The 27,010-nt window shown below is 36.6% G+C and overlaps 1 protein-coding gene across 1 annotated transcript in view; it reads right to left on the bottom strand.

Moving 5' to 3' along the window:
• THSD7B (thrombospondin type 1 domain containing 7B) overlaps positions 1-27,010 on the bottom strand; it is an 886,725-nt gene that overhangs the window by 243,168 nt on the left and 616,547 nt on the right. The window contains exons 13-14 of the mRNA XM_025405082.1: positions 17,842-18,036; positions 11,757-12,020 (exon numbers count right to left, since the gene is read on the bottom strand). Of these exons, the coding sequence (XP_025260867.1) occupies positions 11,757-12,020; positions 17,842-18,036 (459 nt within the window). The remainder of the gene's footprint in view (positions 1-11,756; positions 12,021-17,841; positions 18,037-27,010) is intronic.

Raw genomic sequence — 27,010 nt, 5'->3', positions numbered from 1 at the left:
TCTATATGTTTCTCCTTATGCCAGTACCACAGTGTCTTGATAACTGCAACTTTGTAGTAAGCTTTGAAATCAGAGGGTGTATCTCTTTCATTTTTGTTCCTCCTTTTCAAGACTGTTTGACTATTCTTGGTCTCTCGCATTTCTGTATGAATTTCAGGATCAGTTTGTCAATTTATTCAAGAAAGCTACCTAAGCTTTTGATATAATCTGAACTAAATAGTAGATTACTTTGAGGACCATTGGTATTTTAAGATAACAACTATTAACAATATTAACAATTATCATCCATTAACATAGCACATCTTTCCATTTATTTAGGTCTTCTTTAATCTTCCCCAACAATGTTTTATAGAGTATAATACATGAAGGTTTCAGACTATAATAAATTTCTTTAGTTAAATAAATTCTTAAGTCTTTTAGCCTGTTTGATGCTATTATAAATGAAATTATTTTCTTAATTTCATTTTATGATTGTTCATTGTTAGTGTATAGACCTACAACTGCTTTGTGACCATTGATCTTTTACTCTGCAAACCTGCTAAATTCTTTAGCTCGAATAGCTTCTTTCTGAGGGTGGTTCTTAGTATTTTCTATTTATAAGTTTAGCTTATCTGCCAATAGATATAGTTTAACTCCTGGATTTTCAATATAGATACCTTTTATTTACTTTTATTGCCTAATTGCCATGGCTAAAACCTCCAGCATGGTGCTGAATAGAAGTTGAGAATAGACATTCTTGGTTTTTCCCCGATCTCAGGAAGATTGAACTATTTTTTCTTTAATCAAGGTAGAGAAAGAGTTACTTTGCAGCCCTTCATAAGATACCTACTTGCTTTTTTTATGAAGAAAAAATGAGTAATAAATATTAATTTATTAATTAAAAAACATTTGTTTAGAAGTTCTGTTTACTTTCTTATTTAGGGTAAAATGTATTTCATTTTATTTCAAATAGGTACAAAGAAAGTTGTACATGGATTTCATCATGGGTCCATAATTTATTCCCTGAGAAGGGTCAAAACGCACACTGCCTTCTCTAGAAAGGTTTTCCTATCAAATTCATACAGATCAGGCTATAAGGCCCTAGACATGTCTTCTCTCATTTTCCATTTTCAATCACCAGTAAAGAAATCTTGATTCCATACTTGGGCATAATTCTGGATTTAGATATATAGAGTATATTAAACCATTTGACTGGTTGAGATCCTGAAATTTTTGTTTCAGTGTAATTAAAAAAAAAAAATTAAAGTATGGTCTGCCTCAGAGGGAGGAGATATTCTTAAATTTGCAAGCCCCTAACACAGCCTTTTATTAGACTATGAATATGTTTACAGAGTATGACTTGTTAATCTTTATAAACTGATATATAGGAAAGTGCCTGATGAAAACTAGATGTTCCATTGATGTTTGTTAAAAGTATAAATGAATCCATGAGCAAATGAACCACTATTCCCAATGGATCCTTCCAGGTGACTTCCTGGACAACATGAGCTCCTCAAACATTTTCAGTAGCTGAATTTTCTCTTCAAATGAGATCTCATCAGTAAGCCCTTGTCTCCAGCAACTGCTAAATAGGTTGGAATTAGAAAATACAACATACTAAATAAGCAAGGTAAAGCAAATATGTGACCTGGAGACAGACAAGGGGATGCCCAATACCCTGTAAAAAAGAAACAAAACAAAAGTAAAAGGAAATACTAATTCTATATAAGGTTGTTCAAAGAAATACTCAAATCCCATATTTACTTTCTTCATTGTAACATTTTTGCTGACAGTATTTTGTCTAATAGTTTTCTAGATTATAATTCAATTCAATATAATTCACATAAAGTCCCCTGTGTAGATATCATGCACGAGGAAAACAAGAAAGTAACACTATGCGAATGCTTCAAACCCTTGAGCAAAGTTTCAAATTATTTATCATTTGTACATTTCAGGAGTTTAGTTTCAAAAACATGATAGCCGCCTTAGCATATTCTGGTAGGCTGAAAAACATCCCCAAAGATTTCCAGGTTTTATTCCTTGGAATGTGCAAATGCTACCTAATAAGGTAAAAGAGATTTTGCAGATGTGATATTGAGATGGTAAGTGTGGTGTTACAATTTATATTGGTGTTCATCCAGGGTTCCTGGCTTATAACTCCCATAGTCCTTGATACAATCTTTTGTCACAATGTTGGGTGTGTTAGGCAGGAAACAGAATCTCTCCAACTTCTCCTATCCTCCCTTTCACCTGCCCCAAGGCAGGACTCTAATCTTCTCCAACATTTCTGATTATGGGTGTTAAGACCCTCCCCAGAGAGGGTCCTGCCCTATATCCTGTGGAAGGAATGCTGACTTCATGAAACTTCCATAAAAACTCAAGAGGACCACGTTCAGGGAGCTTCCAGATAGCTGAACACATGGAAATTCCTGGAGGGTGGTGTGCCTAGGGAGCGCATGGAAGTTCTGTCCCTACCCCCATGCTCCTCTTGTCTCTTCCTCTGTATCCTTTAGAATAAGCGAGTAAATGTTAAGTATTTCCCTTAGTTCTGTGAACTACTCCAGCAAATTAATCAAACTCAAAGAGGGAGTCATGGGAACCCCAACCTGAAGGCAGTTGGTCAGAATTTTCAGAGGCCCAGAGCTGCAACTGGTGTCTGGAGGTATGGTAGGCAGTTTTGGGGTCTGAGCTGCCAACCTGTGAGATCTGATATTATCTCCAGATAGACAGTATTAGAATTGAATTGGAGGGCAACCAACTGGTATCTGCTGCTGGATGTGTGGGGGAAAAACTCCCATAGATTTGGTCACAGAAGTATTTTTCTATGTTGATGATTGGTGTTGTGGTGGTCTGTGGGCAGAGAAAAAACATAGTCAGGGTGTTTTTCCCTACATCGAAAGGTTATCCTAAATTGTCCTCATAGGTCAGGTAGTTTAAGTGTTTTTAAAAGAAGGCATTAAAAGGTTTGCTGCAGAAGAAGAACCCAATATGATACTGAAGCCAGATGCTATGCCACCAGATTTAAAGACAGAGGAAGAGGCCATGAGCCAAGGAATGTAAGGAATGCAACTCTAGAAATGGGAAAAGGCCAGTAAAAGCTTTCTTCCAAAGCCTTTGGAGTGAGCATGGCCCTGACTACACCTTGATTTTGACCTAGTGAAACAGACTTTGAACTTCTTATGTACCTTCAGAACTATCAGAGAATAACTGCATTGCTTTATGCCACTAAGTTTGTAGTTTGATAAAGTAGTCATAGGGAATGAATTCACATATGTAAATTAAAATTAGTTATTCATAAGCATAATTTACAATCTGTGTTTTGTGAGCCATTATTGAGTATGTGTGATGTGCTGACACTTCGCCAGCTGTTTGTGATGATAGAGTGATGAAGTGTTCATGGTCCCTCTCTCAGGGGGCACACAGCCCTCTGTGGCAGCATGGATTAGCAGTAAGATAGGTAAAATAGGAGAAGTATAGGACCGAGGACATCTATCTTGCTAACAAACATTAAGCAGGCAAGCTCTGCTCCTAGTGGGTTCTAGGGTTTGGGGAGTGGGGAAAGGGCTGCCGGGCAAGACTGCCTGTGGTTTTTCAAAAAGGGTGACATTTCTAATACAAGTTCAGAAAGGTTATTAGGAGTCAACTAGAGAATTAAGTTGCAAATTAAATTAAATTAAAGTCACAGCTGGAGGAAGGTAGATAGGTACAGAAGGCAAAAGAACCCTGTCAATAAATTGTGTATATTGAGATATTCTAGAACCCAGGACTGCTGGAGTTCAGAGTGGGGTGGATGAAAGATGAGGTTTCAGGGATTAAACATGGTTAAAATCAAAACCACAGTAGATATCATCTCACTCCAGTAAAAATGGCTTTTTATCAAAGAGGGAATAACAGATGCTGCTGAGGATATGGAGAAAGGGGAACCCTCGTACACTGTTAGTGGGAATGTAAATTAGTATAATCATTATGAATAACAGTATGGAGGACCCTTAAAACACTAAAAATAGAACTACCATATTATCCAGCAATTCCAGTACTGAGTATACATCCAAGAGACATAAAGTCAATATAGCAAAGGGGTGTCTGTACTCCCACTATTTTCAATAGCCAAAATATGGAATCAACCTAAGTGTTCATCAGTGGATGAATGTATAAAGCAAATGATAATGACAGGAGGCAGACAAATCCTAAGCAGACAGGGACAGGTCCCCGGTGAAATCTGACCTTGAAGCTGAAGACAGTCCTGGGTAAATCCTTGGACCAGATTGAGAACCTCTCTGCCTATTTGCTGTGCTTTCGTCTGATTGATCCCCACCCTTCACCTATTTTACATATACCTACCCTTTCCTAATTGGTTTTCTACACTTTTGTGCCCACCTTTGAGTGATGCCTTTGTTTTAGCCTCTTTTTGCATACTCAAACCAATCAGTACACACTCCCCATTCTGAGCACATAAAAGCCCTGGACCCAGTCACACTGAGGGAGAGATGACCTGACTTCTCAAAGGTGGGGGGCACCTTTGCATCCCATCTCTGCAGAGAGCTATTTCATCACTCAGTAACATTATTCTCTGTCCTTTTCACTCTTCGATTGTCAGTGTATCCTCATTCTTCTTTGATGTGTAGGACAAGAACTCAGGACCTACCAAAAGTGGGGCTGAGAGCTCAGTTGCAGTGGCTGCGGGATAAGCACCAGACTGCAAGGCAGGCATAGCCTGGCAGGCTGAGTAGATGGTGTGTCTCCTGCAGCAAAGCTGGCAAAGGGGCCAAGGAAAATCCTGTGTCAAAAATGTGGTGTAGCTGGGCACGGTGGTTCATGTCTATAATCCCAGCACTTTGGGAGGCCAACACAGGTGGATCACCTGAGGTCAGGAGTTCAATACCAGCCTGGGCAACATGGTGAAACCCCATCTCTAGTAAAAATACAAAAATTAGCTGGGTGTGGTGGCAGGTGCTTCTACTCCCAGCTACTCGGAAGGCTGAGCCATGAGAATCACTTGAACTCAGGAGACAGTGGTTGCAGTGAGCCCAGATTGCACTACTGCACTCCAGCCTGGGTGATACAGCTAGACTCCACCTTAAAAAAAAAGTGAAATATATACACAATGGAATATTATTCAGCCATTACACAGAATGAAGTCCTGTCATTTGCAGCAACATTGATTGAACTGGAGATCATTATGTTGAGTGAAATTAGCCAAGCATAGAAGGACAAATATCACATGTCCTCACTTATATGTGGGAGCTATAAAAGGAGATGTCATAAAAATAGAGAGTAGATTGGTGATTAACAGAGGCTGGAAAAAATAGGAGGGATGAAGAGAGGTTGATTAACTGGTCCACATATATACTTAGGAAAAAATAAGATCTGGTTTTCAATAGATCAGTAGAGTAACTCTAGTTAACATAATCTATTGTACATTTCAAAATATCTAGAAGAGGAATTTGAATGTTTCTAGCATAAAGAAAAGATACTTAAGGTGATGAATATTCTACTTAACCTGATATGATTATATGAATGTTTCAAATTATCAACAGTACGCAGAAAATATGTAAATCTTGTATACTGATTTTAAAAAAAAGGAGGGTAAAATCATGAAGGGCGTGTATCCCATTCTAAGAGGTCTGGGCAATGGGTTGCCATTTGAGGGCTTAAAATCTATGGGAGTGATAATCAGATTTGCCTTTAGGAAAGATCCTTCTCCTTGTAAAGGGAGAAAGGCTGGCAGGAAGAAGGACTGAGTGAGGACAGTGGATGGGTCACCACTGCAGTGAATCTACAAGAAACATAAGGCAGCCTGAACTAAGGCAGAGCAATGGGGCTGGAGAAAAATGGACAGAAGAGAGAAACAGCTCTAATGCAGCAATATTACATGAAGTTTTTATCTATGGTCATGTTAAAACAAAAATAGCAAAAGAGGCAAAATCACAACATGAAAACATAGAAACATATTCTTTATCTTGTCAATGCAAATGTCCTTGGCCGAAACACTATTATTCTTCCCCAAGTGGTGAATTGAAGAGCCTTTCAAGGTCTTAGTAAATAAACATAAAGGTGTAAAGGATCTAAGCAATGAGTCATTTGGCAAGAATTTCAGATGACTAGAAAGTTTCTATTTATTTCTGGGAGAGAGGGTATAATATAATTATTCAGTCCCTTCCATGAACTGGACTTATGAAGACTGCTCATAATAGATTAATATGTGTGTCCTGTCTTTGATATCCACAAATCTTTGCCAGGACACTTCATATATCAAATGCTCCTTAGGCCAGTTGCAGTGGCTCATGCCTGCAATTCCAGCAGTTTCAGAGGCCTTGGTGGGCAACATAGGGAGATCTCACCTCTACGTAAAAATAAATAAATAAACAGAAAATTAGCCAGTAGTCCTAGATACTCAGGAGGCTGAGGAAGGAGGATCACTTGAGCCCAGGACTCCGAAGTTACAGTGAGCTATAATCATGCTACTGTAATCTAGCTTGGGCTACAGAGGAAACTTTGTCTAAAATAAAATAAAACAAAATAAAAATAAAAACAAAATAAAATAAAACAAAATAAAATAGTTAATTTTGAACCTAGACCTGGAATCAGGAAAAAAGCTATCTTAATCACCTTGATTAATAAAGATATAATTTTCAGTCCCAAGCATGTTCTTCCAGCTCAGCCAAAATAAATTTGTTCATATAGAGTTGTAAGAGAAATATTTCAATATGCAAAATTCAACACACAGAAAATCTAAACTTTCTAAATGCATTAATATTAAATTCACTTTTCCAGTGATTGCAAACATGTAAATATTTATTCCTTAAATCCAAAAAGAGATTCTTTATGATGATTATTATTTTGCTTTGTCTTCTATCTATACCTACTTATATATTACAGTAAATTAATGAAATTATAATTGTTAAATTGCAAATGCTAAATTACATCTGGATGATATATTAATGAAAATCATTAATTGCCTATCAAATCAATTATAATTTATCTGGAATCAGATAGAAAACAGATTACACTTTCATTTCATAATTTGATGAATGAAAGCTTATTCACATTTTTGTCATTGGATCACTTGAAAAATCGTTCCTTCTGCATTCTTCCATTGTTTCAAAAACATTGCTTATCCACTAGTAGCAATGCAATTTCATTACCTCTATTCCCAAACTATACATCGAGGGCAAAATAGAACAAGGTTTTCTGTGCTCTTTGTGTGTTACACAGGTGGCTTCTCTATGGATCTGCTTTTGTTATACACAGCTGTTCTACCCAAAGGGCTGTTAAAACATGTGCATACACTGCACACGCACTTCAGAACTTGTATATGGGCATATGTGTGTTGACTCTTGTCTAAACTAGCCTTTCCATTCATTTAGCCAACAGATGCTGAGAACCTGCGTGGGGCCAGAGCCTGGGATAGGTATGGGGGATGGAGAAGTGAACATGATTCAGTCATAAATTTCAATGAACTCTCAAATTAGTAAGAAAAATAGAGATCTACATGGATTTTTAAAAGTTAAATGTAGTCCTAAAAAGAAACACAAGAGTGGAAGAAGGGGAAATACTTCCTGCAACGGGTAGCACCTGATCTTAACCCAGAGAATGAAGAGTCCCATGAGAGGAGGAAAAAGGGCATGCCAGGTGAAGTACATCCTCATGGAAGTCCTTGAGGGTCCAGTTGAGGAGCTGCTATATAAAGAAGAGACCAGGAAGGACTGCAAGCAGGCTGATGGCTTGGACATATTTTCGTGTCAGTGTGATGGCTGATGGCTGCTGGCATGACAGATAGCAGGTGGATAAATCAAGACAGAATAGCATAACATCAATATGTGCAGAGGATAGCAAAAGGAAAGGAAAAGACGAGACATACTTTGGAGACAAAATTACCAGAACCCAATGATTAAGTCATGTTTTCAAAAATATGTTTTGAAAGTCTATGAAATTTCTGACACGTAGGTGCTGTGGATAAGCAGTTGAAAATAAATAAAAGACATTTAAAAATGTTTCCACTCTTCTGGAACTTTGCAATATACTGGAGGGAGAGACAATAAGCACTCATTTCTAAAAAGTAAATATATAATGTGTCAGTTGGTGATTAAGTGCTATGAAAAAACATAAAGACTGGCAAGGGAAATAGGAAGTGATGAGGTGGATCAATTATTAGAGGAATCGGAAAGACTTGATATGACGGGATATTCAGCAGAGACCCGAATGGAGAGATGAAGGCAGGGCCAGGGAGAGAGAAAATTCAGTGTATTGGCATGCTGAAGTACTTTTTTGTCCTGTTCTTTTGGGGGGGGGGGAACCACTGATATAAGAAACATGGTTGGAAGTGACTCACCTCAAGAATCTTAATTTTGTCATGGGATATTTTGTGGCCCAATTTAGGTAGTCCCATCACTGGACCTGTTGTCATACAGATGGAGACGACACCATGCACTTTTGCATCAGGCAGTGATGGAACTCATTAAGAGCCAATAGGGGTTGACAGAACATAGAGACAAACTCCATTTTAAAGTTTTTTAAAAAATAAATTGCAATTTAATATTTCTCCTCACTGTGATATTCCCAAAGCCAAGCAGACTCGGCTGTGATTATCTATGGTTTGAGTTATCCATAGAATCCATTAGTATGGATAACTCAGAATTTATGCAGTTGTGTTCCCACAGTTACGTGTATCCAGTAGGGGCCATATGGAACATATTATGCTTGATGAGGAATAATTATCCTCATGAAGAAGTCTCCCTGATGTCATCGTGGGGAATCCTGCTCATGTCTAAAATGCAAATGGAAGACAAAGTCCAAGTAAAGATTTAAAAGGGGGAAGCACTTACCATTCTTATTGGGAGATCCAGATTCAGGTCATTACCCCGTGCCTCAGTTTGCCCATGATAAAAATGTATTTTTTTTTTTTTTTTTTTGAGACAAGGTCTCTCTCTGTTTCCCAGGCTAGAGTGCAGTGGCACAATCTCGGCTCACTGCAACCTCCGCCTCCAGGGTTCAAGTGATTCTCCCACCTCAGCCTCCCATGTAGCTGGATTACAGGCATGTGCCACCACACCTGGCTAATTTTTGTATTTTTAGTAGAGATGGGGTTTTGCCATGTTGGCCAGGCTGGTCTTGAACTCCTGGCCTCAAGTGATCCACCTGCCTTGGCCTCTCAAAGTGCTGCAATTACAGGTGTGAGCCACTGCACCTAACCTATGATGTAATTCTTAATAGTGAGCTAATTCATATACATATATATGTATAGTTAGAGGCAAGGTCTCATTCTTTCACAAAGGCTGGACTGCAGTGGCACAATCATGGCTCACTGAAGCCTTGACCTTCCACAAACTCAAGTGATCTTGCCACCTTAGTCTCCCAAATAGTTGGAACCACAGATGCATGCCACCAGGCCTGGCTAATTTTTTATTTTTTCTAGAGGCAAGGCCTCCCTATGTTGACCAGGCTTGTCTCAAACTCTTAGGCTCAAGCAATCCTCCTGCCTATGCCTCCCAAAGTGCTGGGATTACAGGCATGAGCCACAGTGTCCTACTCCAATTCATGGAGATATATATATATGTGTGTGTGTGTGTGTGTGTATATATGTATGTGTGTATATATATATACTTTTTAAAACTACGTCTTTATTAGTAACCATTAAAAGATTTTTTTCCTTTGATAGACAAGTATATGTCATATCCCTAGAGGTGATACAATGAGGTATTTTCACTTGCTATTTAAAAAAAAACCTGTTTTTGAAAATATATACTGTGAAAGTAGATTAACACAAGTATCATAAAAGTTATAAGGCTACAGTAAACTTTGATTAAAGCACGATTTTCATTTGGTGAAAGTCTCTTAGATTCCCTAATAGCTTTTGCTATAGCATTGCAAATTGGCTGAATTACAAATGTCTCCTCTTGTTTCAAGATGTTTTCATTTCTAATCTGAAATGATTATTTTCTAAATTTAAAAAACTCTCCATAAATTCATGCAAAATTAGGGATGAATGATAGATAACATATAGAAAAGATGCCTTGTGTTTGGAATAATCTTGCCAATTCTATCTCTAAATTACATCTTAAAATTACTTCTGTATTTCTTTATTGCCACCACCCTAGTCATGTCTGTCCTTGATTAACTACAGGAGTTTCCCAGCAGCTTCCTTACCCCTTTTAAGTCAGTCTGTAGACAGTAGTCAAAAGTGATCTTTAAAATCTCTAAATTGGATAACATTACCCACTCTACTTCCAAGCTGATGACTGAAGTTAAATTATATCCATATTCCTTGGCTTGTCTCACAAGATTCCACATACTTCTTCAACTTCACTTTACACAGCTCTCTCCTCACTCTCTGCGCTCAAACCACAGGGTTTTCTTTTATGTCTAAAACATCTTTCCTAGCTTTTATCTTCTGGACACCCCACTAACTAAAACAACCTTGTTATGTGCTTTGTGCATCTGTCTCCTTCTTATCCTTCACATCTTAGATTTATGTCACCTCAGTGAAGGCTTCCCTAAAGTCTATCAAAAAATTTTCTATTCAGCATCCTCAGAGCTAATCAAAACTTGAAATTCTTTTTATGTATTTGTTTATTTATATCCCCCACCGGACAGTAAACTCCACAAGTTTCTGACTTCCCCTTAATTGTACACTCAAGTCATAGATGTCCAGGTACATAGCAGATGGTCAATAAAAACGTTTTGTTCAAATGAATGAATAAACCAATGCACACATACAAGCTGAAAAGAAAGATTAGAGTCACCCTAAAATGGGTCCATTACTTTTTTGTGATGTATTTAATGTTTCTGAAAGTCAAATCACTTAAGAAATTAATGTAGACTAATCTAGGAAACCTATATAAAGCAATGAGAGTATTAATTTAAAAGTCATTAAATCTCATTGTATAATGATATGGGCATATCTTAAATAAAGATAGCTAGTATGCTGGCAATAAAGAAGATCTATCATTTACTTAGTTTGTACACTATAATTGAATTTGAGTTTCTGGTATTACTGAGAACATTTATTAGTACACAAAACCTTGATGACTAAGACCAACATCTACCCATTTATTTCTAGACTTGTTTATTCTTTTTTAAAAAACTAGTAAAAAAAAAAAGAAAAACAGAGCAGGAAATTCAGAAGCTCCACTGTAATGATTGCTTTCAGCCTGTTTCACCAACTTCCACACCAGCTGTATTTAACCTCCAGTCCTTTTTCCATACACCCAGATCTTTCAAATTCTCCCAATTAAGGTTCAAAAACAGTATTTTCCTGGATTAACATCTCACAGAACTCTCTGAGATTGTCTCTTTTTCCTATAGTTTTATTCTATTAACTTGGGTATACTTCTACTTTATATAGTGAAACTTTTAAAATTAACTTTTTCATTGATTTTTTTCTCAACTACATTTGAAGACACTCAAGTTCTGATGCCCTCTATGTATATGGTCAGAGCACCAAAAAACAGCACGGAGCATATTTGTTTGTACTTGGCATTGGCTTTCTCAGTGAAGTGGAGCAGCAGTGTTGACCACCAGCAAACAGGCGGCTAATAAACAAAGGTGAAGTAGAGAATGAAGTGAGTCAGGGATCCAGCACCATCACATTCCAGATAATCATTGAGATGCAGATGTATGCATTTCATCTGTCCATATTTTATGAGAGACAATGTGTTATTGACAAGGGAGAACTAAAACAATTATTATAGAGCAGAGCTATTAATTCTAGACCTGAGAAAAACCTCCCAAACTGTGTGTGAGTGTTCTCATCTGTTACTCTTCATCCATCTCCTTACCAGAGCTGCTGCAGAAGAAGGGGTCAACAGGTCTTCCATTTTTATCAGAGCAGGCTACTGCTTGAAAGCGCATGCCTTCTCCACATTCTTTCCTGTCTCCTTGTACCCGCAGTCCTCGCTGAGGCTCCCTTCTGCCTTCTGGAAGAATGCAATCTGACCAGTTTCCATAAGGTTGGGATATAAATTCATCACAAGGACATAGTTCTGTCTCCACTAGAGGGTAAAGGTCAGCATCCTGGCATTTCTCCTTCTTTCTGCTTTTCCCTGTTCCAACAAGAGACATTGAGATATTAAATGTCTATCTGCTGTTTTGTTAAAAGTCACTCACACTTTTGTGTTTGTAAACTTTTAGAATATTAAACCTTAAATAAAATAAAGCCTTTGTTTTCTTCACTCTTTTGCCATGAAAGTAATCCTGAGACAATGAAAACAACTCCCAGAACAACTGTGAAATTCAAGTTAATTTGAAAAAAGTAGAAAATGGTTTAATGTTTGAGAGTGGCATAAAATATTTGGAAGATGTTTGCTATAGCTAGAGAATTCCAGTTAATTTATTTAATATTATTTTCTCTATAGTTTGCTGGAAAAAACATATTGATAACCCTGTCCTCATTCTCCTTGACTAATGATTGCCAGGGAACCAATGAAAGCATCTAAGTGGTTAACTCCCTCTCTTTTTAGTAGAGGTCTCTTGCAATGAGATAGATGGACGAAGTTAAACTCATTTTGGTCTCTGCCATCAGGCAGCTTCCAAACATCTATACAAACAATAAATTGAAATAAATGATCAAGTCATACTGGATAATTTAATCAGAGAAAAAGCTCTTTCATTTTGAGAGATTCTTCTAACTTAAGTATTCTGGAATATGACTTTACCGTACCAATTCACTTTGATGAACCTGTTAGCTGTGGTGCCAACTCTGAGTAAGACAATGCAGTGTCATTTTTCACAGCCGTAAACACTTGGTAATCACGTTTAGTGGATTCTGAATCAGCCTGTAACTTGATTCAACTTTGCTGTCAACACGATTCCTCTAGATTACTAAAAATTTTCCTAGATCTAATAATTCCACCTTTTGTTTTCTCATTAGTTAGTCATTAGCTAGAGTCATAGCTGATTATAAAATATATAGGCAGTTTTATTGGTCTATTTTCTATGTTTATGGCTGTTCTGAAAATGCCTGATACAAGCTGATTGATGCATGGGCTACTTTCTCACTGCTACATGGTTTGCATTACATATAATTCTAGAGTTGTTGACAGGGTGATTGGCTCTATGGTCTGCCATGATGCTTATGTTTGCAATAAATAAGAATTCCTAGGCTGGGCATGGTGGCTCACAACACCTGTAATCCCAGCACTTTGGGAGGCCGCTGCAGGAGGATTACTTGAGATCAGGAGTTCAAGACCAGCCTGGCCAACATAGGGAAACCCCATCTCTACTAAAAACACAAAAATTAGTCAGGTGTGGCAGTATGCGCCTGTAATCCCAGCTACTCAGGAGGAAGAGGCAGGAGAATCACTTGAACACAGGAGGCAGAGGTTGCAGTGAGCCGAGATCGCATCACTGCACTCCAGCCTGGGTGACAGAGCGAGACTGTGTCTGAAAAAAGAAAAAAAAAAAAAAAAGATTTTCTGCAGGACCTGAAGTTGATCTGGTAGCAGATTCAGCTATACTTCTGATAGAAGGTATTCACTTGCCTCTACCATTAGGACACAAGAATAAGTTTGAAAAGCACAGCCTCCATCACAGCCATGAAAATTTACTGGCTGAGAGATATATCAATAGTTAGTGAGTGGCTCCTTTCTATTAGCATTTTGCAAGTTCAAGACCTCCCTTTTTTCAAACTTCCATAAAGTATTGTTGAGTCTCTCAGTCTCCATCTCTTCAGTTTCATTTCTCTTCTAAATCCACTTAACCCTGGATTCTGTCTACTTATTTCTGGAAACCACTGTTATCAAGCGAGAAACAAACAACAACAAAAACAAGAAACAAAGCCAAAGCCCTGGAATATCTTTGATTCCTTATCTTTCAGGTCTAATCACTCAGTGATAGTTCAGAGTGTTGACTATACTTTCATTCTTGAAATATTCTTTCCAAGCTCCACCGTAACATATCTTTTTGTTCCTCATCCTCACCCCGTGCCCCCACCTCTCTCTTACCTTATATTATTTATTTTTACTTGGTGAACTATTTTTCTTCTCTACCTCTCTTAAACTGATGGGGTTCCCCAAGGCACCATCTTAGGTTCATCTCTCTTCTGATTCTACAACTTCACCCATTTGAAGAGTTTAAATTATCATCCATATTTCTTCAATTTTAAATTAATGTCTTCATTCAAGATTTCTTGCTCAAGCTTCTAATCCATAGACTGAAAAATCTACACCTAAAGAACCAATCACACCCATCCTCTTTACATCACCTTTCTTTCTCCTGTGTTTCTCAATTCTACCAATATCACCAAGTTAAAAGTTGGAATGTTCTGAATTATTCTGTTGAACTCCCTACATCTGATTAATGACAAAGGTGTAGCACTTCAAATGCTTAAAGATTCATTGCATCAGTCCATTTGTTTCCATTCCAATGGGTGTCACCCATATTTAGCCCCACCTGCAAATCTCCAGCTGAAATTACAGCAGACTCCTCCAAGATCTTGTTGCCATCATACCTCTATACCTTCAATCTGTCCACCACTTTGCAGTCAGAGCCAGCTTTCAAAGTACAAATCTCATCAAATCACTTGTCCACTGAAAACTCTGCCATGGCTTACCATAGTACAGAATGAAGTCCAGGCTCTTTCCCTAGGGTCAGTAAGGACCTACATGATTTGTGCCCATTTGTATCTGCCTCTGGCCTACATTGTACCACTCTGCTTCTAGCACGTTACGATACAGTCATAGTGAGCCTCTTTCAGTTCCTAGAAATTACTCATTTTGCTTCTGGCCTTTGTATGTTTACTCCAGAAATTTCCACAATTTCTACCATCCTTCCGTAGGCTAGCTAACACCTACTTCTTCTTCAGATCAAAACTCACGGGTTACTCCCTCCAGAAAACCATCCTTGAACATGGAAGAATGGTTAGCGAGATGCAATGTTGCTGGCTTTGAAGATGGAGGGGAACGTGAGCCAAGGACATGCGCAGGCTCTACAAGCTTGAAAATGAAAGAAAACCATTGTCCCCTGAAGCCTCCAGAGAGAAATGCAGCCTTATCAACATCTTGTCTTTATTTAGATCTGTGAAACACTACAGACCTGTAAAATAATAAATCTGTGCTGCTTTAAGCCAGCAATGTTGTGATAATTTGTTACAACAATAGGATTTGTTTCAATACCTCACCCAATACAACAGCTACTATAGCAGAAACTATACTGTAACTATATCCAGTAAAAATCTCGCCATATCTCCAATTAGACTGCAAGCTCTGTTAAGTTAGGATCATGTATATTGATTCCCTTGTGGTATTACCAAGGACTAGCACACATAAGTGGTAAACAAAAAGAAATTCGTTGAATAATTGAGAAAAGGAAGTTGTAAAACAAAAGAAAAAGAAAAAGATAAAGGAGAAGGAGGAAGGAGAAAAAAGAGAATGAGAGTGAGGAGAAAAAACTAAAGAAAAAAATGTTCATCTACAAGGTGACCAGAAATTACCAGCAGAACAAATATTCTGTACAAATATGTGCTGCCTCTATGTTTATGATATCCTTATTAATTACATAGCATCACTGTTTGATGAAGGATTTAAGCAAGTTAATGCAGATACAGTTGTCACAATAAGAAACAAATTATCAGCGGTCCTTTACTTTGATTATATACTAATCAAAATCAGCATTAACCTTTGGATTCAGAACAAGTTAATATTAAAAATCAATCCCTAGTATAATTCTAAAGACTTTTGCTTCCTTAAGTCAGAATATGTACTAGTTATCTAGTTATTATAAATAAATATCTGTATATTATAGCTCATATAATATATATAAAACCTGGACAGGTTTTCTATCTAATAAATGGAATATTCTTGGCATTCTATAAACAATTGCTTTAAATACTATTGAGTCTAAAACTTGCGATGACATAGTTTGGGTACAACATATAGAATGCTCAGTGAATTAAAGCCTCTTGTTACAAATGGACAAAAGAAAGTTAAATATCCCGTATGGCCCCATATTCAATGAAGTGGCTTGTATTTATGTTTATATGTTTTAGTGTGTGTGTTTGTGTTAAAGAGAGAAAGAATCACATGGCTTTGGAGTTTGAGTCCAAGGCTTTCAGCAGCATTCATGTTAGAGATTGTTTACTGCATTTACTACCAAATTACTTAGGGATAACAAAATACAAGCATTAGTTTCACGACAATAAAAATAAGTCTTGAAAAGTGAAAATATTTCAATTCACTAGTGGGATTATTTTTTCAACAGTGATATTAAATGATTCATTTTACTGTTTTTTTTTTTTTTTAAACTCATGTATTTCATGAAATTGCTAACTTGTTTTGGTGCCACATAGACATAAAGATACACAAAGGTCAATTAGCCACCTGAAAGTACAGCCGTTAATAATTTAGAAAAGAAATTTCCAACAATCTTTTAGTATGAGTAATTTTTAGATTAGAGTTTGCAGAAAAAAATGTACAGCTATTCTTCAATATTTATATAAAAGGAACATTTTAAATAAAAGTCAAATTCATTGGAGTTTTAACAATTTATAACATAAATGGTGCTGGTTGTAAAATGAATAAATATCCTAGGCTTCTCAATATTTTCCATTTTCATTATGTAGGTGTAAACTATCATCCATAAACTTTCAAGAAAAAAGAAAAAAACTGGCCACTAATTAAAAACTTCGTTTCCCTCTACAGGAAATTCTCTCTCATCTCAAGTATATAAAGAGTTGCCACAGTAGTGGCTTCTGATGCATTATGTTTGTACAGGCAAACAAAGTTTCATTAATTGGCCCCTGAACTTCAAATATTCCTGTCACATACATTCTATCTCATTGTGTTATTTTTCTATGAGAAATTTGTTGTATCTTAGAAACAAGCAATGTTGCATAAAATTATGTGGCACAAATTTTTGTGGAAGATAGGGCACAAAGCACAGAATTTCTTGTTTGGTGTTTCTGTTTATGGTTATGCATTTCACCTACACTTACAAATGGACTTCCAGTTTGTGTGCAGAAATCCCATTAAAGGCTCTAGTGGATTACTTAAATCCATAATGGTGATTTAAATTTGAAATGTGATCAGGTAAGCAATGCATTCAGACAAAAGAGTGTTGAAACCAACAGAATTAGCACTTCAACTGCTCATGAGAACAAATGGTCATCTGTGCTTAATTCTCCAATGTCAACACCAATTTCATTATCTCAATGATTATTCTGGCATTTTCCTTTTGTTCTTTGTTTTCTGCACATACAAATGCATAAGAAGTTAAGAAAAGTTGTGGGATATTTATCTAGGCAAGTAGTAAAATACACTATTGCATCAATTATTTGCATACTGCAGGCAAAAAATGCCCCCAGAATTCAATTAAACAATTAGTTGCTTTAATTTCCATTAAATTTTGCAGCTGAAAACAGAACTCATAATTAATATCACAAAAGCAGAATCAGTCTATGTAATTTGATTTTTGCCTTACACTAGTAAAATTTTAAAATGTTAAATTGCTTATAAGATAATGGCAAAAGACAATGATGTCAGTTAGATCTGTTTTGGATCATCTTTCCAAATCGGTGATTGCCTTCAAGCTCACTGAGATCCGGGCATGATAGCACAGGACAAACTTTGCCATTACCTACTCAAAAGAAGTTAGTGAATAAAATGCCTTTTATAACTGCAAAGATTATAAAACTATATAGAGAGGAACTTGATAGCTATAAAATAGTTCACATCTTTCATTCATTTTGCAAACATTAATTGAGTACATGTTACATACCAGGCATTGTTCTGAGTTTGAGGACATGTATTGAGGAATGGAGAGAGAGGTAGAGACCTGATGCAAATTCCTGTCCTTTGGACCTCACATTCTACACAAAGATCCAGAGATGTTCAGCTTGCCTGATGCTAAAGTGTGAAACGCACACTATACCTGTGAGCTGTCGCCGCCTACTCTTTGTGGCTTCACAGTTCGTGGAGCAGGCCGTAAACTTGGACCAAGCAGTGAAGGTGCAGTCTTCTCGACATGGGACCGTGCATTCTTGCACAAGGGGAGGCATGCCATTTGTCTGTTTGAGGCACTCCATCATTTCTGCCGACTGGTTGTCATCAGAGACACATGAGACAGCTGGAAAAAAGCATGGATTCTTTTGTTATTATTTTGATTAAATCACTCAGCTGCTGGTTCTTTGACAAGACAGCAGAATCCCCCAAGGTTTAAAAACGAGTTTCACGAATGGTGCAAATTGTGTTCAACATAGCTAACCTTATTTCTCCCTGGAAATTAAATTTTTATTGTTGCCATTGGAGATATCTGAGGATTTAATTGGTTTCATTATTAATCCAAACCCTGCATTGACAGCAATCAAAATAACTTCCAGTAATTTATTGTACTTCCTGCTCCTCAGCATCTAATCTCTAGAGATGATACAAAACTAAGACAGGAAATCTATAAGAGTAAGATGAGGACACAAAAAGGACAAAACCACTTTTAAAAAATCATATAGACTCCTTTTATCATTTTTTCCAAGCACAAGCATGATCTATTCAGATCATTTCCACTGCAAATATCTTTTATTTTTTAATTTTTATTTTTCCATAAGTTATTGGGGTACAGGTGGTATTCAGTTACATAAATTCTTTAGTGGAGATTTGTGAGAACCTGGTACACCCATCACCCAAGCAGTACACACTACACCCTATTTGTTGTCTTTTATCCCTCGCCCCCTCCCATTGTTCCCACCAAGTCCTCAAAGTCCATTGTATCATTCTTATACCTTTGCAACCTCATAGCTTAGCTCCCACATATCAGTGAGAACATACGATGTTTGGTTTTCCATTTTTGAGTTACATCACTTAGAATAATGGCCTCTAATCTCATCCAGGTCACTGCAAATGCTGTTAATTCATTCCTTTTTATGGCTGAGTAATATTCCATCATATATATATGTACACACACACACACTATGATCATATATATGTACATATGATCTAATATATATGTGTATATATACACATATGTGTATATATACATATGTGTGGGTGTCCGTGTATATATATATATTCATTCTCAGAGTTTCTTTATCCACTCATTCATTGATGGGCATTTGGGTTGGTTCCATGATTTTGCTATTGTGACTTGTGCTGCTATAAACATGCGTGTGCCAGTATCTTTTTCGAATAATGACTTCTTTTCCTCTGGGTAGATACCGAGCAGTGGGATTGCTGGACCAAATGGTAATTCTACTTTTAGTTCTTTATAGCTTTTTTAGTCCTTTATAGCTTTTCAAAGTTTCTCACACACACTTTTTCAACTAGGAACTCTCTAGTCATTCCTTAAAATAATAATCTTGAGGTAACACATTTCTAAAATTTTGTTTAAATTTTTACTGAATTCTTTGGACTAATGCCATTTATTTTGTTTTATTTTATGAATGACTGCACAATATTTTGGTGCATCTTTTTCACTCTGGTTAATTATAGACTCTCAAAGAATATACATTTATATTCTCTAGATCAACATTTCTCAACCTTGGAACTATTGAAAATTTAGATTAGACAGTTTTTTGTGAGTGTGTAAATGGGTGTTGTGCGTGGTGAGATATGTAGCAGCATCTCTGGCCTCTACCCATTAGATGCCAGTAGCATACACCCCTCTTAACTGGTGACAATCAACACTCTCTCCAGGCATTGCCAAATGTTCCCTTGGGGTCAAAATTGCCCCAGTTGAAAACAACTCTTCTAATTCTTAACCATGGATGTATATGAGGATACACAGATTCCATGGTACCATTTCAGATCTGCCGTATCAACATCTCTGGGTGAGAAAGCAGGGAATATCTTTGTGTTTAAATGGCCCACGTAATTCTGGTCTACCCTGTCTACCAACTACCCATATTTGGCGTGATGCCTTAGACATGCTGTGTGTTAATGGATATTTGCTGAATTCATCATTCTAAAGAAATCACAGTTTAGGATCACTTTTTTTACAGTTTTTAAAAATCTGCTATGTGAAAGGAACAAAAAGACCACAGCTTAGGATCATGTTGTTAAAAAACTTTTTATATAAACTTCTCTTATGCAGGGTAAGTGTACATAGGGGCTCCTTTCAGATGCCCATTCTTCTTGTATTCTGAATTTATTTCTTTATTCTGAGCACATCAAATAATACGTCTGTCTGAATACCATCAATCTATCTATATATATATATATATTTAGAACTGGTGAAAGACAAACCCATCTAATGCTTTAGAACCAAGGAATTAGCTAAGATGACAATGGATGCATACACAATACTTCCCAGTTTGTACATCTGCTCTGTGGCAGGTGGAGCTATTCATTCATTCGGAATATTTTTTGTTTTTGTTTTTATACACGTCGCAGGAACTAAATCCATCACACATCAAGCCAACATCACCTGCATTTTCTTTGTTGGGAATATTGCAGCCATTAATGATGAATGCAGCAAGACATTTTATCTTAAGTAGGGTACAAGCAAATGTTCTTTGAATTGCTTGTTTAGATAACCAATTTAGAGTTAATTTAGAGAACTTTTATCTTGCCAAGTTAATTTTTTTCCAAACTGACAATGCACTGAATAACATGAAGACACATTTAAAATACTTTCAAAAGCATTGCTATGAAATTTAAACCTTTTTTTTTTCTTTTTTTTTTTTTTTTTTTTGAGATGGAGTTTCGCTTCATTGCACAGGCTGGAGTACAGTGGTGTGATCTCAGTTCACTGCAACCTCCACCTCCTGGGTTCATGCAATTCTTATGCCTCAGCCTCCAGAGTAGCTGGGATTACAAGTGTCCACCATGCCTGGCTAATTTTTGTGTATTTTTAGTAGAGATGGGGTTTCATCATGTTGGCCAGGCTGGTCTCAAATTCATGACCTCAAGTTATCTGCCCAGCTCGACCTCCCAAAGTGCTGGGATTACAGGTGTGAGCCACCACACGTGGCTGAAATTTAAACCTCTTGACATATATAAAAAACATTTTTTTCAATTATAATAAATTATTTTAGAATATTTTATTACATAATTTATTTTGAATGTTTATAATTTAAAAGCTATGATAAACCAAACTGAATGATGTTTTCAAGTTCTAGAAAGTATCTAACTTAGAATACACTGCATTCATAGAGATCTATATTGAACTTTTCAAATTAATAAAGGAAAGCATTAGAAATTACGAAAGAAGAGTTACGGAATAGGGTGGAATTCACACATATTGCAGTGAAATGGCAATGATTGAAATTTCAAGTCTAAACAAGGAGCTATGTAAACTAAGATAGTTATTTAATTCTTCATGCCCTAGTATTTTCATTTTTAAAATGAGTATCATAAGAGTATCTATAACAAAGACTAGTGAGAATTCTTAAAACAATGTCTCACACTAAGGAGTTTGATACATGCTATTGATTATTACTATCCTTTATATTTGTTTTTAAATAAAGCAGTCTGATGATTCTCCAAGCAAGTATATGTACACACGTTCTCCTCACCATGCCTCATTTGTTTCTTGGTCATCCTTAGTATGTGAAGAATAAAGGTAAGGAGAAAATATTTTTGCATCTTTGCTGGATTTGGTGCTAGATTTGTAAGCATCAGTAATGAACCAATAGCTCAGATATGGTGAAGACACATTCACTGAATTAACAGGGCTGTGCAGAGCAAATCCGTCTGTTTACCTTTATAAATTGATATTGTAAAGTATTTTAATGGAGGCATTTGGGTTTTCTAAATGTCACCAAATGCATGCAAAGTTAGGACATGATGTTTGACAGCACCCACATTAGCCTGAAGACCACAGCTCTCTTAATGGTAACCCAAGGATGAAGGCCATTGAAGAACTACAGAGTTGAAGGAAAGAAAAAAGAAAAGAGAAAACTCAACAACTACAGATCATGCAATCATCAGTTCAGACCAGGAATTAGTTTTCAGGTTTCTTCTAGTTTAGAATTCTAATTTATTTTCAAGTGTGAAAGATCACTGGAAATGAAAACTAAAAAGTTAAATGAAACATTTCCTTCTTGGGAATGTTCTAGTATAAAAGCAATCATTTTATTCATAAACATTAATTGAATTACTGTGTATTGAATTATACTAGAGGGTATGAAAATACTAAAGAAATAGCAAGTAGGAAGGCTGCAGGACTGGAAAATCAACAAAGCACACAAAACAAATACACAAAGGAAATTAGAAAAGACATTTAGCAAAAATGGGGATAATAAGTAACCAAAGTACAACCCAATTCAGAGGCCCCTTCCATTGCACAACTCTTGGGAAAATAAATTTTAAAAACTTATTAGTTATACATAACCTACAATATAATTCTGGGGTCAATATTAAAGATATATAGTGTCCTTAAATCAGAGAACATTTCCGAGGATTAAATCAGAAGTAGAAATCTATGGATAAAACTATAGGCTTTAAGGTCCCACTCCTGTTGGCCAAGGCTGAAGCACTGGGACTACTTCTACCTCACTGTGCTAACTCTTTGGCATGTCAGCAGTTGCCTCCTAAGCCAGGCATTCAACAGGGGGCCTGAAGATTGCCCCACCACTTCCATCAGGGCTGGCAAATGCACCTGCCACTAGTGGGCCTGAGTAGAGGCTGGCACTATCTAGCTCCACCCACCTTCTTCCCCCGCTCCAGGACACAGTACAGGATCCAGGCCCCTGGTGTTCCATAGCCCAATCCAACATGTGAGACAACCCAGCACTTCTCCCAGGAAAGAGAGGTTGGGCATAAATCCTACCACTATCACTGCAGCTGGCTCTAACCTGCAAACGCCACCTACTGGTCTGGAGGCCAGACCACACAGCCCACTACAACAATTCCTAACACAAAAATCACAGTGATAAGGAAGAAGAAAAGCTTCTCATGACCCCTGCCATCCCTCATTGTTTATGCCACCCTAGCTGCCCAACAGGTCATGAGCCTGCTTATCCACCCAGTGTACCACTACTACAGCTGCATTCAAGGAAGCTACCACACTCAAGCTATTTATAGCCAGGGAAATCATACAGTCTTTGCCACTACATGTATCCAGAAGCAAACCAAATGACCTTACCCAATCATCATAGCCATATCTTAAAGAAAAAAAGTGCTCCTCCCAATAAAAGTGAATTCAAAAATAAGAAGCTACTGCTGCTGTAGATGTGCAGAAATCAATGCAAAGGTACAAAAAGCATGGAAAAAAAAGCAAGGTATTATGACACCCTCAAAGAAACACAGTAAACCTCCTCCAGCAATAGATGCTAACTAAAAAGAAATTCTCAAAATGCCAGGTAAAGAATTAAAAGTACCTGTTTTAGAGAAGCCCAATGCAAGAGATGCAAAAGAAATCAGAAAACCAATTTAGGATATGAATGACAAAAACCAAGACAAAAAAAATTAGAAAATCAATTTAGGATATGAATGAAAAAATTACCAATGTGATAGATATATAGAAACAATAGATCTGAAAAGTTCATTGAAGAAATTTCAAAATACATTTAAAATGTTAATAGTAGATTAGATCCAGTAAAAGATCTCAGGACTTGAAGACACATCTTTTGAAATAATCTAGTCAGACAAAAATAAAGAGAAAAGAATATAAATAATGAACAAAGCATTTAAGATGTTTGGAACTATGTAAACTGAATGAACTTAAGAATTATCAGTATTTCTGAGGGAGAAGAAAAATAAAGAAGTTAAGAAAACTCATTTAAGGAAATAATTGATTAAAACATCCTTATTCTAGCTAGTGATTTAGATATCCAGATCAGAAGGCCCAGCAATCCTCAAATACACTGCAAAAAAAACCCCAAAAAACAAAAACAAAAAAAAACACCCTGATATATCATCGTCAGACTGTCTAAAGTCAGAAAGAAGAAAATAATTTTTAAAGCAGCAAGATAAAAGTGCCTAGTCATCTTTAAAGGAAACTCCATCAGACTAACCGCAGATTTCTCAGCAAAATACTCACAGGCCACAAGAGAATGGGAAGGCATATAAAAAGTGCTGAAAGAGGCTGAGTGTAGTGTCTCATGCCTGTAATCCCAGCACTTTCGGAGGCCAAGGCTGGCAGATCATTTGAGGCCGGGAGTTCGAGATCAGCTTGGCCAACATGGTGAAACCCCATCTCTACTAAAAATACAAATATTAGCCAGGTGTGGTGGTGCGTGCCTGTAATCCCAGCTATTCAGGGGGGCTGAGGTGGAAAAATTGCTTGAACCCAGGAGGCAGGTGCTGTAGTGAACCAAGGTCGCACTACTGCACTCAAACCTGGGCAACAGAGCAAGACTTTGTGGGGTGGAAGGTGTGCGGGGGTTGGGGGGAAGGCTGAAAGGAAAAACCTGCAGCCAAGAATTTTATACCTAGCAAGATCAAGCTTCACAAATAGAGAAAAAATAAAGCCTTTTCCAAATAAGCAAATATTGAGGAAACTTGTTACTGTCAGACTAGTCCTACAAAAAATCTTTAGGAGTCCTAAACATGGCAATGAAAGGTTGATATTTATCACCATGAAAACATAAAAAAAGTATAAAACTCACAGGTCTTATAAAATAATCACACAAAGAAGGAAGAGAAAGGAATCTAATGGCAACACAACAGAATTTCACCTAACCACAATTTCACCTAAAAGACAAATATGACAGGAACAAAACCTCACATGTAAGTATTAACTTGAATGTAAATAGATTAAATTTACATTCCTTTTTAAAGACATAGATGGATTAAATTTATGCTCCCCCTAAAAGATATAGATAAGCAGAATGAGAAAAAGAAAAGATGATCCAACCATATATTCCTTATAAAAAACTAACTTTCTCTCTAAAGACATATATGGACAGAAAGTAAAGAGGTGGAAAAAGATATTCCAGGCAAACAGAAACCAAAAGCTAGCAGAGTAGCTATATCAGATAAAATAGACTTTAAATAAAAAACAGCTTATGAAAAGACAAAAATGATCACTATACAATGATAGAGGATTAATTCAGTAAGAGAATATAACAATTCTAAATATATATGTACCCAACACTGGAACACCCAGATTCATAAAATAAATATTACTAGAACTCAAGAAAGAAAGAGACAGCAATACAATAATAGTGGGGATTTAAACATCCTACTCACAGCATTAGACAGATCATTAAAACAGAAAAGCAACAAAAACCAATGGATGTGAATTGGACTTTAGACTAAATGAACCTAGCAGAAATTTACAGAACATTCTACCCAAATGCACGAAATGCAGAATACGCATTCTTCTTACCAGCACATGGAGCATTCTCTAGGACAGACTACATTTTAGGCTGAAAACAAACCTCAACAAATTTTTAGAAATAGAAATCATATCAGGTATCTTCTCAAGCCATAGCAGAATAAACCTAGATATTGGTAACAATAGGAACTTTGGAAACTAAACAAATACGTGGCAATTAAACAACATATTCCTAAATGATCACTAGGTCAAGGAAGAAATTAAGATGGGAACTTAAGCCATTTTTAAAACAAATAAAAATGGAAACACAACATACCAAAACTTGTTGGGTACAGCAAAAGTAGTGCTAAGAGAGAAGTTTATAGCATTAAATGCCCACATCAAGAAAGTATAAAGATGACAAATTTAAAAACTAATATTCCATCTCAAGGAACTAGAAAAGCAAGAACAAACCACACCTAATGTTAACAGAAGAAAAGAAATAAAAAGATCAGAGTAGAACTAAATGAAATAGAGTCAAAGGTAACATGCAAAAGACTAACAAAAAAAGAAGTTTTTTTCTTTTTTTTTTTTTGAGACCGAGTCTCACTCTGTTGTCCAGTCTGGAGTGCAGTGGCATGATCTCAGCTCACTACAACCTCTGCTTCCCAGGTTCAAGTGATTCTCCTGCCTAGGCCTCCCAATAGATGGGAATACAGTCACGTGCCACCATACCCGGCTAATTTTTGTGTTTTTAGTAGAGACGGGGTTTCACTATGTTGGCCAGACTAGTCTCAAACCCCTAACCTTGTGATCTGCCCGCCTTGGCCTCCCAAAGTGCTGGGATTACAGGCATGAGCCACCGTGTCTGGCCTGTTCTTTAAAAAGATTTTAAAAAATTGATAAACCATTAGCTGAACAAACCAAGAAGAAAGAAGATTCAAATAAACATAATCAGAAATGAAAAAGGGACATAACAATGATACCACAGAAATACAAAAGATCAACAGAGACTATTAAGAAAAACTATATGCTCACAAATGAGAAAACTGACAGAAAATGGATTAATTCCTCAAACATACAACCTCCCAAAATGAAACCAAGAACAAACAGAAATCCTGAACAGACCAATAAGAAATAGTGAGTTTGAAGCAGCAATATAAAGTCTCCCAACAACAACAAAAAGCCTAGGATCAGATGGATTCACAGATGAGTTTCACCAAACATATGAAGAACTGATATTAATCCTCCTGAATACAACAACAACAACACACACCCCACACCACACTACAAATATCCCTGGTGAACATAGATGCAAAAATCCTCATCAAAATGCAAGCAAAGAAATCCAATATCACATCAAAAAATGCACCACGATCAAGTGGGTTTCTTGCTAGAGATGCAACAATGGTTCATATGCAAATCAACAAATATAATACAGCACATAAACAGAATTTAAGACAAAAACCATTTGATCATCTCAGTAGACAGAAATAACATTTGATAAATCCAGCATCCCTTTATAATAAAAACTCTCAACACATTAGGCACAGAAGGAACATAATCTCAAAATAACAAAGACCATGTATGACAAACTGACAGCTAACATCATACTAAATGGGGAAAAGTTAAAAGCATTTCCTCTGAGAACTAGAACAAGACAAGGATATCCACTTTTACTACTTTTATTCAACATGGTACTGGAATCCTAGACAGAGAAATCAGGCAAGAGAAAAAAATGAAAGGCATCCAAATTGAAAAAGATGTCAAATTGTTTCTCTTTGCAGATGACATGATTTTTTATTTAGAAAAACATAAAGATTCCATTAAAAATCTTAGATCTGATATATAAATTTAGTGAAGTTGTAGAATATAAAATCAATATACAGAAATCAGTAGCATTTCTATA

The sequence above is a fragment of the Theropithecus gelada genome, chromosome 12 (assembly GCF_003255815.1).
Source record: "Theropithecus gelada isolate Dixy chromosome 12, Tgel_1.0, whole genome shotgun sequence".
Lineage (NCBI taxonomy): Eukaryota > Metazoa > Chordata > Mammalia > Primates > Cercopithecidae > Theropithecus > Theropithecus gelada.
The sequence above is the reverse complement of the archived record's forward strand: the minus strand, read 5'-3'. Positions and strand labels throughout refer to the sequence as shown.